The 15,278-nt window shown below is 38.4% G+C and overlaps 1 protein-coding gene across 3 annotated transcripts in view; it reads left to right on the top strand.

Moving 5' to 3' along the window:
- The window catches only part of UBXN7 (UBX domain protein 7), a 93,011-nt gene that overhangs the window by 53,916 nt on the left and 23,817 nt on the right, over window positions 1-15,278 (top strand). For all 3 annotated transcript variants that reach the window (XM_059687500.1, XM_059687501.1, XM_059687502.1), the window contains 3 exons: window positions 5,485-5,631; window positions 7,827-7,917; window positions 9,027-9,154. In XM_059687500.1, the coding sequence (XP_059543483.1) occupies window positions 5,485-5,631; window positions 7,827-7,917; window positions 9,027-9,154 (366 nt within the window). The remainder of the gene's footprint in view (window positions 1-5,484; window positions 5,632-7,826; window positions 7,918-9,026; window positions 9,155-15,278) is intronic.

Consider the following 15,278-nt stretch of genomic DNA (forward strand, 5'->3'; position numbering starts at 1 on the left):
ATAAGGGCAGGAAGAATGTGCATCATTTTATTTTGGTAAATCTTGGGACCTAGTCTCTGGCATTTAATAGGACCTAGTATTTGTTAAATGACGGAATTTAGTTAGGATTTTAAATATTCTTCTGTTGAGGTGTTCAAACAGCTTGCTTTTGTGTATTGAGTAGCTTGTTAATGCTCTTTTGCATTAGAATGGCATTTGCCTTGATGTAAATCAGTTAGGTTTAAGATTAAGTCTTACCTGTTAGAATAAAGTAGGCCAAACAATAACCACAAAAATGATGTTGGTAGCTACAGCTACATATTTGAAAGTGAATTATGATTGTTTTTTTTCCTTGACATACTCTTACACTAGCCTAGATGAAGTATTTAGGGTAAGAAATTTAACCATAAGCTTGCTCTTCTGTTTTAATTTTCTGAATTGTGAAACCTGAAAGTGTTTGGCTGCATGTAACAGAAGATCCAAATGATGATCTTTTGGATGGTGATTTGACCAAACAAAGGTTTCTTTTGCCCAGCTGGTGTGGCTTAGTGGTTGAGCTTCAACCCATGAATCAGGATGTCATGGTTTGATTTCTGGTCAGGACACATGCCTAGGCTGCAGGATCAACCCCCAGTGGAGGTAGGTGGGGAGGGGCAGTGCAGGAGGAAGCTGATCAATTATTCTCATCATTGATGTTTCTCTCTCTCTCTTTCCCTCTCCCTTCCTCTCTCTGAAATCAATGAAAACAACTTTTTTAAAAAGGGTTTCTTGCCCTAACTGGTTTGGCTCAATGGATGGAGTGTCTGCGGACTAAAGGGTTCTGGGTTTGATTCCGGTCAAGGGTACTTACCTTGGTTACTGGCTCCCCCCTGGCCCGGGCCCTCAATGCAGCCAATCGATGTGTTTCTCTCACATCCATATTTCTCTCTGTCTTTCCCTCTCTTCCGCTCTCTCTCTAAAAAATAAAAATAAAAAATATAAATGGAAAAAATATCCTCTGGTGAGGATTAAAAAAAAAAAGATTCTTTTTGTCATCTAAAAAAGTCTAGAGTCGAGGGAGTCTTTGGTGTTTATCAGCTCACATATGTCAGGTTAGATACCTCCTCAGTTTTCTTCATCCTTCCCTCATGATCTTAACATGGCAGCTGCCTATACTTTCTAGTGTTCAGGCGCTTGTCTGCCTGTCCTTTCTAATGTTCTGGTGATAATATAGCCACTGAGAGAGAGTAGCAGCAATGTGAAAGACAAAAATGATCTGAGTTTGTTTTGACATGTTTTCCTTTTCATTAGCTTTTGAGTTGCTCTAGGGCTTAATAAATAACTCTGTGCTTGATTTAATCTTGTCACTTTGGGCTCATAAAAAGCAGTTACTCTGATGCTTGTTCATTGAAGTAAACCGAATCTTTTTTTGAAATTGCTATCTGATTTTTTGTTCATTTTTTAAAGTTACATAACCTTTTTTCTTTGTATTTCATGACCTGCATTGTTTGCAATAATCTATTCATATCTTCACTAATACTAAAGTTTATCATTTATGAGTCTTTAAATGACATTAACACTCCCAGAAAAAATAGGCATTTCGTTATAATTAATGATATATCTATTAGTTTTATATAAATTAGGGAGGTCACATGCAAAATTAAGTCATTGATGTTTAGAGAGGTGAATGTTAAAAATTATACGGACTCTCTTTGGTTGCTCTGGCAGGGCCCATAGGTTTGGGCACAATATTAGATGTAGCTCCGAGCCATAGTTTTACAGGTTTAGTAACTAGACTTTCTTAGTGTATCTAGAGGTAGACCATATTCAAAGGTTCTGAAGAGACTGATTAATTTACTTGTTCATTTAATATTTATCGAGGCCCCCTTTTGTAAGGCCTTGTTCTAGGTAATAAATAGGGATTATATTTTTGGGGATAGATTTTACTGCATGTGAGAGAGACCAGGAAGAAAACAAATAGTAGCTTAAACAAGATAGAAGTCCAGGCTATTAGGATAGTTCTGCTCTGTGAAGTTACTAGCAGTGCAAGTTTTCTTTGTCTTTTTCTTCTATTTCCTAGGTCTTGCTTGCCTTTGTCCATATGATTCAAGGGGACTTACCACCATGTTTGCTTTCTAGCCAGAATGAAGGAGGGAGGGGGCTGAGGAAGGTATACCTTTTCCCTTTAAAGGCACAACTTAGAAGTTGCTCACATCCCATTGACCAGAACTTGGTAATATGGTTACACCTACTGCAAGGGACACTAGGAAATCCAGGTGCTTAGAAGAAAATGGATATCTGGAGCCTATAAGCAGTTTCTTCCCCTGGGACATAGTGGTAAGCACATTACACAAAGTCCTTGCCATCAAAGATGGCAAGAGGGAGAAACAGACTATAAACAAATAAAAATCAAATGTATATACATATATGTAAAACATTTCGTGTGTGTGTATGTATATACAATATAGAGAGATAGGGTGTAATTTCAGGTTATAGTATGTAGTGGGAGAAAATAAACAAAATAGAATAAGGGACCCAGTCGGCGTGGCTCTGTGGTTGATTCCCAGTCAGGGCACATGCCAGGTTTCGGGCTGGATCCCGTGTGGGGTGTACAGGAGGGCCACCGATCAATGATTCCTTTTCATTATTGATGTTTCTGTCTCTTTCTTCCTCTCCCTTCCTCTCTGAAATCAGTAAAAAAATATTTAAAAAAATAGAATAAGGGAAGGAGAGGGCAATTTTTTTGTTTGTTTAGAGCCACTAAGATGCATGTATACTTAAGCAAAATTAAAAGCAGGGTTGATTTCATAGGTTTCACATATGTTTGTAATTGTGAGGAAAGAAGACTGTTTTAGATAGGAAGATCAAGGAAGATTTTGAAGGATGAGATTTGAGTAGAAATCTGAATGAAGTGAAGGAATGTGAACCATAGGAATGTTAGGGAAACAGCAGATAGTAAGGCTAAAAAGGGTATATTTCTGGTACAGCCAAGGAATCAGTATAGCTGTAGCTGAGTGACCCACTTAGGATGAATGATCTGACCTAGGCAAGGGAACATGTAGCTTGTAAGTTCCATGAACACAGGAACTTTGTTTTATTTGTCATTGTATTCAATGCCTAGAAGAGCTTTTGGCACATAATTGGCCCTCAATAAATCTTTCTTAAATGATTGAATGGCATAATCTGGAGTATATGGTACAGAATCAGAATAATTTCCATAATAGTCCTTATTTTCATTATAAATGCATATTTATTTGTTATCATTTAATTCACATGTACTTAGTTGTAATTACTAAGAATACTTTGTTAATTTTAAAAGTCCTGCTAGTAAGTAAAAATATTTTATTTTATTTTATTTAAATATATTTTATCGATTTTTTACAGAGAGGAAGGGAGAGAGATAGAGAGTTAGAAACATCGATGAGAGAGAAACATCAATCAGCTGCCTCCTGCACATCTCCTACTGGGGATATGCCCGCAACCCAGGTACATGCCCTTGACTGGAATCGAACCTGGGACCTTTCAGTCCGCAGGCCGACGCTCTATCCACTGAGCCAAACTGGTTTCGGCAAGTAAAAATATTTTAGCTAAAAATATAAAGAACCAATTCAGTAACAAAATATGTAAGATAAACTTTTTAAAAATAAACTTTATTTGTAGCTTATATTTAGTTTTATTCAAAGTTGGCAAATATAGCAAACCAGTGGGGGAAAAAATAAAATCACAATTTCCATTAAAAAGTACTGTGCATATTTTAATATATTTTCATCTTGACTTTATGTATATCTATTATTGAAACAAATATCTTTTCCTTTGTATATTTTTAAAATGTATTTTTATTGATTTCAGAGAGGAAAGGAGAGGGAAAGAAACATCAATGATGAGAGAGAATAACTGATCGGCTGCCTCCTGCACAACCCCCCACTTGGGATCATGCCCACAACCCCAGCATGTGCCCTTGAATTGGACCCAGGATCCTTCAGTCCGCAGGTCAATGCTGTATCCACTGAGCCAAACCAGCTAGGGCTATCCTTTTTTTTTTCTTACTTTACTGATCTGTCTGGGACTGGTAGAGATACTCTCTCACTGTTTCCCCCTTGTCACAGATAAGTCATATCACATACGTCTCTATTTGATATAGCCACACTTGTCCTTGGGTCTTCATAAAATGGCTTTTGAATGTTGTTTCTGAACAGTCTAATAGATTCTAAGAGGGAAGGGTCATCATTTGTGTAAGACTCTCTTATATTCCCTCTAAACATTGTTGCTTTGCATAAAATTCATGTCTTTGGGCCTTTCCTTCCAGCAGTAATTTCTTAACAGCATCTTCAGTTTCTTGTACTGATTAATATAAGGTTTCTCCCCAGTGTATGCTTCATGAAGGCAGGGTTTTTTGTGTTTTGGTAACTGCTCTAATTCCAGCATCTATAGCTATACCTGAAACATGATAGGTATCAGTAAGTTTATTTGTTGAATGAATGAATCTGAATTAAAGCATAAATGTGAATAAATGAACTTTTAAAATCAAAAGCAAATGACTGTCCGTCAGTTTTAAACTCTTGACTTTTTTTTCTTCTCCATTTTGTAGTTTTAGGCAGACTTATGTACATTTACCCTGTTACAGAAATGTGTGTTAAATTTTTCCCCTCTCAAATACTTTTTCTTCAGTTAAGGCATATAAGTATACATTTATCACTCATTTATCAAATCTGTAAGACTGTGTAAACCTTCTTAAAGCAGAAGATAGTTTTACATTGTCCAATACCTCCAAAATGATGTATGTTTTTCAACTGTTAATGACCTGAGTTAATTGAAGATCTGTGTTAATCTGGTATGGGAAATAATATTGTTCCAAGACAAAATTACTCAAAACTATTGCTTTCATTTCATTGTTCCTATACAAAGGTTTAAGGAAGCATTTGCTTGCTCTTTTGCTTTTCTGCCAATCTTTGTATTTAGCAACTTTTTAGGTTTTTATGGTGATGACAAACTATTAGGCAAAAAGTACATACTCAAGATTAATATTTGTGCTATAAATTGGGGGGGTCTTTTAAAAATCATTCTGAAACATTCTTTGATCCTATAATCTCATTTTTTGAAATCTCCTAGGAAAACAACCCGAAGAGAAAAAACCCTTAGCAGCTTTAAAGAAATATTTAGGGTGATCCTATAAAATAGTACATGCCTAATAGGGGTTGAAAGAGATAATGTGATAGAATTATGTGACTTGACTGTAAGTTTGTATAATTTTTTTCAGATGTTTAAATGTACAATGAAAGTCCAGCCATTATAACAATAACAGTTTATTTAAATTTGAAAAATGCTTGAAAATGGACAGTATAATTATATATATCTATGCAAATTAATATAAATAATGTATATATACCAAAAACTCTAGATGTTATACTTGAGGGGAAAAACTTAGTAGTATTTAAATGAAAAGATAACAGATTCTGAACTCTGAAACATATCAGTTACCAAGGAGAAATTATTTCTAACAGGTGTTGTGTAACTTTACTCTTATAGGCCAAAGAGTGTGGGCAGATGCAAAATAAGTGGCTGATGATAAACATCCAGAATGTACAAGACTTTGCATGCCAGTGCCTCAACCGTGATGTATGGAGCAATGATGCTGTGAAGAATATTATCCGGGAACATTTCATTTTCTGGCAGGTGAGGAGAGTTAAACAAAGTTTTAGTAGCATTTTACTTTTGTAGTATGGGATGTTGAGAAGGAGGAATTCAGTAATAAACTGGAAAAATTTTTAATAGCTTAGTTAAATTATGATATGTGCAAAGGTAAGACCACCCATAATGGCTGAAATAGTAAGGACAAGTGAAAATTAGGGCAGCAATGAAGAACTCTCGAGGGAAGGAAAGAAAGAGCCAAGCTGCGTAACTATGTAATATTCATATCTCAGATGAGCTTAAATATCTTGATAGAATGCACAACTGTACTATTCAATCCTGTATAATAAAAGGCTAATATGCAATTGACTGAATGGTGGAGCAACTGGTTGCTATAACGCGCACTGACCACCAAGGGACAAATGCTCAATGCAGGAGCTGCCCCTTGGTGGTCAGTGCACTCCCACAGGGGGAGCGCCTCTCAGCCAGAAGCCGGGCTCACGGCTGGCGAGTGCAGTGGCAGTGGTGGGAGCCTCTGCCTTCAGTTGGACATCCCCCAAGGGCTCCCGGACTGCAAGAGGGCGCAGACCAGGCTGAGGGACCCCGCCCCCCAAGTACACGAATTTCATGCACTGGGCCTTTAGTTCTATATAATAAAACCCTAATATGCAAATCGACTGGTCACTGACCACCAGGGGGCAGATGCTCAATTCAGGAGCTGCCCCCTGATGGTCAGTGCGCTCCCATGGGGAGCGCCACTCAGCCAGAAGCCTGGCTCACCGCTGGTGCGCGCAGTGGCAATGGCAGGAGGTAAGGAGCTAGGGGTCACAGACTGCTAGAGGCCTGGACTGCGAGAGGGATGTCTGACTGCCGCCAGGGGTCCCAGTCTCCCTTGCAGTTAGGATACAGGCATGTGACCTAAGACCTGGGTTTAGAAGTAAACAATGTGAATATGTAGCAGTGAGGGGGGAACTGATTTAGCAAGCCCCAGTGCATGAATCTTGTGCACCAGGCCTCTAGTAGGAATATAATGTGAGCCACATATTTAATTAAAAATGCTCTAGTAGCTACATTTTAAGAAAACAGGTGAAATTAATTTTAATGTTTTAAAATCAATATATCTAATATCAAACTAATATTAAAATCTTAATGAGATGTTTTGATTTTTGTGTGTGTATGTGTGAAGTCTCCAAGATGTGATGTGTGTATATTTTATACGTACAGAACCGCTCAGTTCAGACCAGCCATGTTTCAAGTACTTCAATAGCACATGTAGTGGTTGTTATAATTGACAGTGTGAATGTAGAAGATCTTGAGTAATGGAAAAACATTTGACTAAGATTTGGATTTTAGCTTGAGTTTTATACTTTTTATGTATATTTCTTAGTATTGTCACTTAATCTTGCTGATTCTGTTTTCTTTTTATATAAATTATCAAGCTAAGGTTAGATAATCTTGTTCAAATTTTTTATTTTTTTATGAAAAATTATAGAAAATAAAAACATCTGAATGAACTTAATTTTTTCCACTATAAGATATGTTGTTAATGTTATTAATTTATTCATTCATGTTTTACAGGTCCCCTAAATTCAGTATTTTTTCTGAATGGTAAACTTTTCTTCTACAACTACTTTTTTTAATATGTTTTTATTGATTTTTTTTTTTTAAGAGAGAGTGGAAGGGAGAGGGGTAGAGAGATAGAAACATCAATGAGAGAGGAGCATCATCGTTTGGCTGCCTCCTGCACACCCCCTATTGGGGATAGAGCCCATAACCCTGGCATGTGCCCTATCGGGTAATTGAATCAGTGATCTGTTAGTTCTGGGTCAACACTTAACTGCCGAGCCACACCAGCTGGGCTCTTCCGCAACTATTGGTTGAGATTCTCTTTGACTAGCACTATGTTAGCCACGCTTATCATCTCAATATGTAGTGACTTATTAAGATGTATATGATAGAGTTTGGAATAATATAGGTGGACAGATAACTTGATCAGAAAGAGCACTATCTCTTCTGAACTGGAAAGGGAGGAAAAGTGGATTAATACATGTTTCCACGGGGACTGAGGACAGGAAGTTGAGGTAGTTCACACCAGATTACCTTCATTTTTCTCTTTAATGTAGGAATTGAATCCTAACATATACTAAAGGTGTATTTGGAGAATTGTTGTTGGTATATAACAAGGATACAGTTGATACTTTTTTAGAGGTTGACTTTTTTTTATATCAATGATTTAACAGGTTTATCATGACAGTGAGGAAGGTCAGAGATACATACAATTTTATAAGCTAGGGGATTTCCCCTATGTTTCCATCTTGGATCCACGGACAGGTAATATTTATTTTATATCAGCTTACAGCAATTGACATATGACATATTTTTCAATTACCTAAATATTTGATCTTTAATATTTGACTGGATTCAGTTTCAGAATTCTTTGTAATAATTTAGGTGAAGGGTTTTTATTCATGTCCTTTAGAATTATTTAAACATCTATTAAAATATGTTAGGGAGTCAGTCTGTTTCTGACAACTTGGGGAGATGATTGTATTTTATATTTGTGCAGCTCTGTACTTTCTAAAACTAATATTTTATCTTGTCATATTTTAAGGGATCCCCTTGGGTTTTCTGTTATTAAAATATTAAGATTGTTCAGGTACTGGTTGTAATCCCACCAGAGAAGCGGAGGGTAGAACTGGTTTTATTATTAATGAATTTTTATCAAGATTTTGCTTTGTTTGAATCTCTTCTTTCTAAATGCCAATAAATGATATTAGCAGATAAAGAAGTTGCCAGTTGGCTAGGAATTCTAGGCTGGCTATAATAGATGAATTCTTTGGGTTATGAAAACGCTATGTAATTTAAACTGATGAAGGGTGGGTGAAAGGTTAACGTGGTGGTACTTGGGCAGGCTAAATAGCCATCTCAGATGGTGGATAAAGAAAAATTGAATTTATTTAAGAAAAGGGGTGGGGGAAGGGATATCCAAAGGGAAGGGCTGCATAGCACTGAGCCAAGGTGATATTGGGTGATGATGTCTGCCCCAGGAGCTGGAGTTTCATTGTTATATGCAGTCACTGGTGGGAAGCTCTTGTCGTCAGTGTGTGTGGGCTGAGTTTGTGGGCTTGGAATGTGGATATGCGATCAGGTGTTTTTAGGACAGTTTTAATTCCTTATATAGTCTGATTCCCTGTGTCCAGCAAATTTTTCTGGTCTTTGTCCTCCTGAGGCGGGAAGCTTGGACAAGTTTTTGGTCTTTGTTTTCCTGTGGCAGGAAGCTTACAAATGGCCATTAAGGACTATATTGCCCTGAGTCCTAACAGTGGGAATATGTGTTCCTAAAATTTTAATTATGCAAATGCCAAAAAAATACTTAATGAGAATGTTGAGAAGGCATGTTGATTTTATTATATTTATATATCACGTTTTTTAATTTTTAGGTCAGAAGCTAGTAGAGTGGCACCAGTTAGACGTATCTTCTTTCTTGGACCAAGTGACGGGATTTCTGGGTGAACATGGGCAACTGGATGGACTTTCTAGCAGTCCCCCCAAAAAATGTGCCCGTTCAGTAAGTATGAATAAGAAGTGATAATGGGCAATTAAATGTAACTGTATATAGATGTCTTGTGTAAAATGTTTGAGGTTAAGATCTTAACACTAGATTGCCCAAGGAAGTCATTTTGACTGCTTTTTAATTTCAATTAGAAAAACAATGATGTATATAATGACACAATTTCTTAGAATTTTGTGACGTTTTGTACAACATATAAATGCGTTTATAGTTACCTCCCCCCTCCTTCATTTCCGGTATATATATATGTGTTATACCTATATTGCCCAAAAGCAGTCATTTTGACTGCTTGGGAAATTTTAAATAATCAAATGACTCTTATTATTGAATTGAGTAAATTTCTTATATGACCAGTTTGGCTCTGTATTGAAATAACAGTTTTCATTTTTTTTCGATTACCGTCACATGATAACATACAAGTACATGATAAATTGTCGATACTTGATAAGTTGCAGTTGCTCAATAAGCTAAACTAGTACTTGTTATTCGAATCTTTATGCAGTGATACTTGTTCTAATAAGTTGTTTATTTTATTTCTTTTGCGCCCTAAATTCATGAAAGAAATGTTGAGTAGAAGTGAGTTATTGGAAAAGCTAAGGAACATAAGTGAAGAGTGCTCCGATATTATTCTTTCACAATGCAGTCATTTTGACTGCTTTTGGGCAATATAGGTATATACTAAGTTTCAGTCTTTCTAGTGTTAAAGATATTCGTGTAAGTATTGGACAGTTATAATTTGTGGCTCTACAACATCTTAGATGCCCTTCTTATATTTTGATAATTTCCCACATGCAGATTCTGTCTTCTCAGTAAAATCATACGATTCATATTCCCAGTCTCCCTTGCAGTTAGGATACCTGGGTTGAGAAGTAAGCAATATGAATATGTAGCAGTGAGGAGGGGAACTGATTTAGCAAGCCCCGATGATGGAGGAATCCACTTCTTTTACAGGCAGCATTGCCAGGTCTGCTTAAGCAGCAGTAAAAAAAAATAATGGTATTTTTGCTAGAAAACTCTCATGGTATAGGTGGTCATTATTACTAGTTATATAGCTTTAGGACCTGGCTCTCTAGCCCACCTTGAGATTACTTCTATACTTATCTTCACTAATAAAAGAGAAAAATGGTAATTGGCGTACGACGATACCCTTTTCATTGGCTAATCAGGGCTATATGCAAATTAACTACCAACTATGATTGGCAGTTAACTGCCAACTAAGATTGGCAGTTAACTGCCAACAAGATGGCGGTTAATTTGCATATGTAGGCACAATGCAGGGAGGCGAAAGGGAAAGCAGGAAGAAGCCCCCTGCCACTGACAGTGATCGGAAACCCAGGGGGGAGCTAAGAGCTGGGGGGCAGGGCAAAGGCGGCCCTGGGGCCGCCTTTGCCCTGCCCCCCAGCCATGATTGGAGAATCAGGCGCCTTTGCCGCCCTGGCCAGTGATAGCAGGAAGTAGGGGTGGAGCCAGCGATGGGAGCTGGGCATGGTCAAAGCTGGCAGTCCCAGGAGCTAGGGGTCCCTTGCCTGGGCCTAAAGCGGAGCCCACGATCGTGGGGCCACTGCAGCTGCGGGTCCCCGCTGCCCGAGCCGGACGCTTCAGCCAGAGGCGTTAGGCCTGGGCAGGGGCGGAGCCTGCAACCGCGGGGAGCTGGGGGTCCCCTGCCCAGGCCTGACACCTCTGCCGGAGGCCTCAGGCCTGGTCAAGGGGCTGATCCGGTGATTGGTGATCGGAGGGTGATGAGGATCAACTCCTCTGGCCGAGGCATCAGGCCTGGGTGGGGGGCGGAGCCGGGGATTGGGGGGATATGATGGTCCCCTTGCCCAGGCCTGTCGCCTGGGTCAGAGGCATCAGGCTTGGGCAGGGGGTGAAGCAAGCGGTCAGAGGGAGATGGCGGTCCCCTGCCCAGGCATGCTTCCTGGGCCAGAGGCCTCAGGCCTGGGCGGGGGCCAGAGCCAGTGATCGGGGGGAAATGGGGGTCCCCTGTCCAAGCCTGACACCTCTGGCGGAGGCGTCAGGCCTGGGCAAGGGGCCGATCCTGCGATTGGAGGGTGATGGGGGTCAACGCCTGAGGGCTCCCAGTATGTGAGAGGGGGCAGGCTGGGCTGAGGGACACTCCCCCCCAACACACACACCCAGTGCACGAATTTCGTGCACCGGGCCCCTAGTTTTCTATAATATGCTATTATTAGGCAGACCTATTTGATAATTGGTCTAAATATTAATTGGAAATCATAGACCTACAAAGATATCAGAATTTCACATTGGTTGTAGGCGCTGTTAGGGTTTGATTGTCAGTATAAAATTAGTTTTAGAAGATAAGACTTTAATAGTCCATATCATGCAGTGATGAAAGTTACTTAACTAATCACATAGAATAAAGTACCCATTTAATAAAAGACTATATAGATACTTGCAAAGAGGGGGTATAGAATCCCCCTCCCCCCAATTATTCAGACACAACAGAGCAGAACTAAAACATTGTTTCACTTTTATCTATAGACTATTTCTTTGTTTTTTTTCATTGCTAAGAGAAGTTTTACTTACCTATAATTCTTTTTTAAGGCATTAAAAAATCCAGAGTTTCTATAATTGTCCTAAGAGAGTTTCTTATCTTTTGCAGTCATAAGGCTGATATTGTAAAAAACCAGAGCCTGAGTTTTTGAGTTGCTGAATTTCAACATAAATTGAATTTACAACTTTACCAGCTCTCTTATAAAAATTAAGGGACTTACTGGAAAATAGTGGGACCATAAAAATTGGACAAATACATAGGGATGATTTGGGTGACTTAGTACCTCAGACTCTACTTACTATACTAAATTATCTGATTATTATAAATTTTGATCAGCTGTGAGCAAGAGAAGCATCAACAAATAATGGCTTAAACGAGGAAGACATCTACTTTTCTCAGCAAGAAGTCCAGAAGCAAGCAGCTAGGGATTGACTTTGTAATGTTATCGAGGAACCAGGTTCCTCCTCTTTTATTCCCCGCCTCCATCCATCCCTAGTATTTATTGGCTTTTGTCCTCATGGTCATAGTTAGATGCTATACTCTTAGGTGCAAGCATGACAAGGAGGAATGGGGTGTTGACTGTTACAAAGGTAAACAGCCACGGATAAGAGTTTTGCTTATTTTAGCTGGGCACATTTTCTTGCACAAACATAACGGAGGCTCTGTTAATAAGGAAGCAGAGAAGACTGGATGAGAGATAGGAAACTAGCGGTGTCCGTCATAGTGTTGTTCTTTAAAATCAACTTACATGGTATATAGTGTTATCTGCAATCTGTCCAAACTGTTGCATGTCATGTGGGCACATCTGCTTGCTTTTCTGTGTGTGTGATAAATTAGCCTTAAGTTTATTATATTTAAATTTTTATAGCCTTAATAATTACTGTGCAATAAACTGAACACATTTAAAAATTAAAATTTGACAAATTTTGATATGAGTATCTTTTCATGTGCTTTTTTGCTATCTCTTGATGAAGTGTCAATTCAGGTCTCTGGCTTGTTTTTTATTGGGTTGCATGTCATCTTAATTGTAAGCGTTCTTTCTTTTTTTATCCTCATGTTTTTTAATAATTTTAGAGAGGGGAAGGGAGAGAGAAACATCAATCAGTTGCCTCCTGTATGCACCCCAACCAGGGATCAAAACTGTAATATAGGTATGTGCCATGACCGGAAATTGAACCCACAACCTTTTGGTGTATGGGACCATGTTCCAACCAACTGGCCAGGTCTATAAGGGTTCTTTTTATAGTCTATATATAGAGTTTATAGATACTTTTCTCCCAGTGTGTTACTTACTTATTCATTTCAAAATAGTGTTTTCTGAAGAGCAAATTTTAAATTACTGATGAAATCCAATTTATCAACTTTTATATTCTATGCTTTTTGTCTTTTGTGATAATTTTTTTAAAAATATATTTTTAGCTCTTAAGTCAGTGATCCTCTTTGAATTAATTCTTATATATGGTGTTAAGGTAGGGTCTAGTTAGGGGTTTTTGGTGGTTTGCACATAGCTGTGCACTTGTTGCAGCATCATTTGTGGAAAGGTTATCCTTTCCCCATTGAATTGCCTATGAACCCTTATAAAAAATTGATCATATATGTTTGGTTTATGGGCTGTATTCTTTCCTGTGATTGATAAATCTTTCTTTTTTTTTTTTTTTTACAGTGATTACTTTTAAACATTTTATTTTATTTTATTTTATTTTTTTATTGCTTAAAGTATTACAAAGAGTATTACATATGTCTCCTTTTTTTTCCCCCCTGCCCTTGACAGTCCCCTGGCCTCCCCTACCCCCCAGTGTCTTATGTCCATTGGTTATGCTTATATGCATGCATACAAGTCCTTCGGTTGATCTCTTACCCACCCCTCTCCTGCCCCCCCACCCTCCCCGGCCTTCCTGCTGTAGTTTGACAGTCTGTTTGAGGCAGCTCTGCCTCTGTATCTATTTTTGTTCATAAGTTTATAATGGTCTTTATTATCCATAAATGAGTGAGATCATGTGGTATTTTTCCTTCATTGACTGGCTTATTTCACTTAGCATAATGCTCTCCAGTTCCATCCATGCTGTTGCAAATGGTAAGAGTTCCTTCTTTTTTACAGCAGCATAGTATTCCATCGTGTAGATGTACCACAGTTTTCTAATCCATTCATCTACAGATGGGCACTTAGGCTGTTTCCAGATCTTAGCTATGGTGAATTGTGCTGCTATGAACATAGGGGTGCATGTATCCTTTCTGATTGGTGTTTCTGGTTTCTTGGGATATATTCCTAGAAGTGGGATCACAGGGTCAAATGGGAGTTCCATTTTTAGTTTTTTGAGGAAGCTCCATACTGTCTTCCATAGTGGCTGCACCAGTCTGCATTCCCACCAGCAGTGCACAAGTGTTCCTTTTTCCCCACATCCTCTCCAGCACTTGTCGTTTGTTGAATTGTTGATGATAGCCAGTCTGACAGGTGTGAGATGGTACCTCATTGTTGTCTTGATTTACATCTCTCGGATGATTAGCGACTTCGAGCATGTTTTCATATGTCTCTTGGCTTTCTGAATGTCCTCTTTTAAAAGGTGTCTGTTTAGGTCCTTTGCCCATTTTTTGATTGGATTGTTTATCTTCCTTTTGTTGAGTTGTATGAGTTCCCTATAAATGTTGGAGGTTAAACCCTTATCAGTGATAGCATGGGCAAATATGTTCTCCCATGTAGTGGGCTTTCTTGTTGTTTTGTTGATGGTTTCTTTTGCTGTACAGAAGCTTTTTATTTTGATGTAGTCCCATTTGTTTATTTTCTCTTTAGTTTCCAATGCCCTAGGATCTGTATCGGTGAAGAAACTGCTTTGGCATATGTCTGAGATTTTGTTGCCTTTGGATTCTTCTAGTATTTTTATGGTTTCCCGTCGTATATTTAAGTCCTTTATCCATTTTGAGTTTATTTTTGTGTACGGTGTAAGTTGGTGGTCTAGTTTCATTTTCTTGCATGTATCTGTCCAATTTTCCCAACACCATTTATTGAAGAGACTATCTTGAGTCCATTGTATGTTCTTGCCTCCTTTGTCAAATATTAATTGAGCGTATTGGTTGGGGCTGATTTCTGGGCTCTCTATTCTATTCCATTGATCTATATGTCTGTTCTTGTGCCAGTACCAGGCAGTTTTGAGAACAGTGGCTTTGTAATACAGCTTGATATCTGGTCTTGAGATCCCGCCTACTTTGTTCTTTCTCAGGATTGCTGCAGCTATTCGGGGTCGTTTTTTATTCCAGATGAATTTTTGGAGAGTTTGTTCTAGGTCTGTGAAATATGCCACTGGTATTTTAATGAGAAGTGCGTTGAATTTATAGATTGCTTTCTGCAGTATGGACATTTTAATGATGTTGATTCTACCTATCCAAGAACATGCTATGTTCTTCCATCTCTTTATGTCTTCCTCTATTTCTTTTTTCAACGTCCTGTGGTTTTCTGAGTAGAGGTCTTTTACCTCTTTAGTTAAGTTTATTCCTAGGTAGCTTAATTTTTTTGGTGCGATGGTAAATGGGATTGCTTTTTTAGTCTCTCTTTCTACAAATTCACTATTGGTGTATAGAAATGCCATAGATTTCTTGGCGTTAATTTTGTAT

Source organism: Myotis daubentonii, chromosome 3 (genome assembly GCF_963259705.1).
Source record: "Myotis daubentonii chromosome 3, mMyoDau2.1, whole genome shotgun sequence".
NCBI lineage: Eukaryota > Metazoa > Chordata > Mammalia > Chiroptera > Vespertilionidae > Myotis > Myotis daubentonii.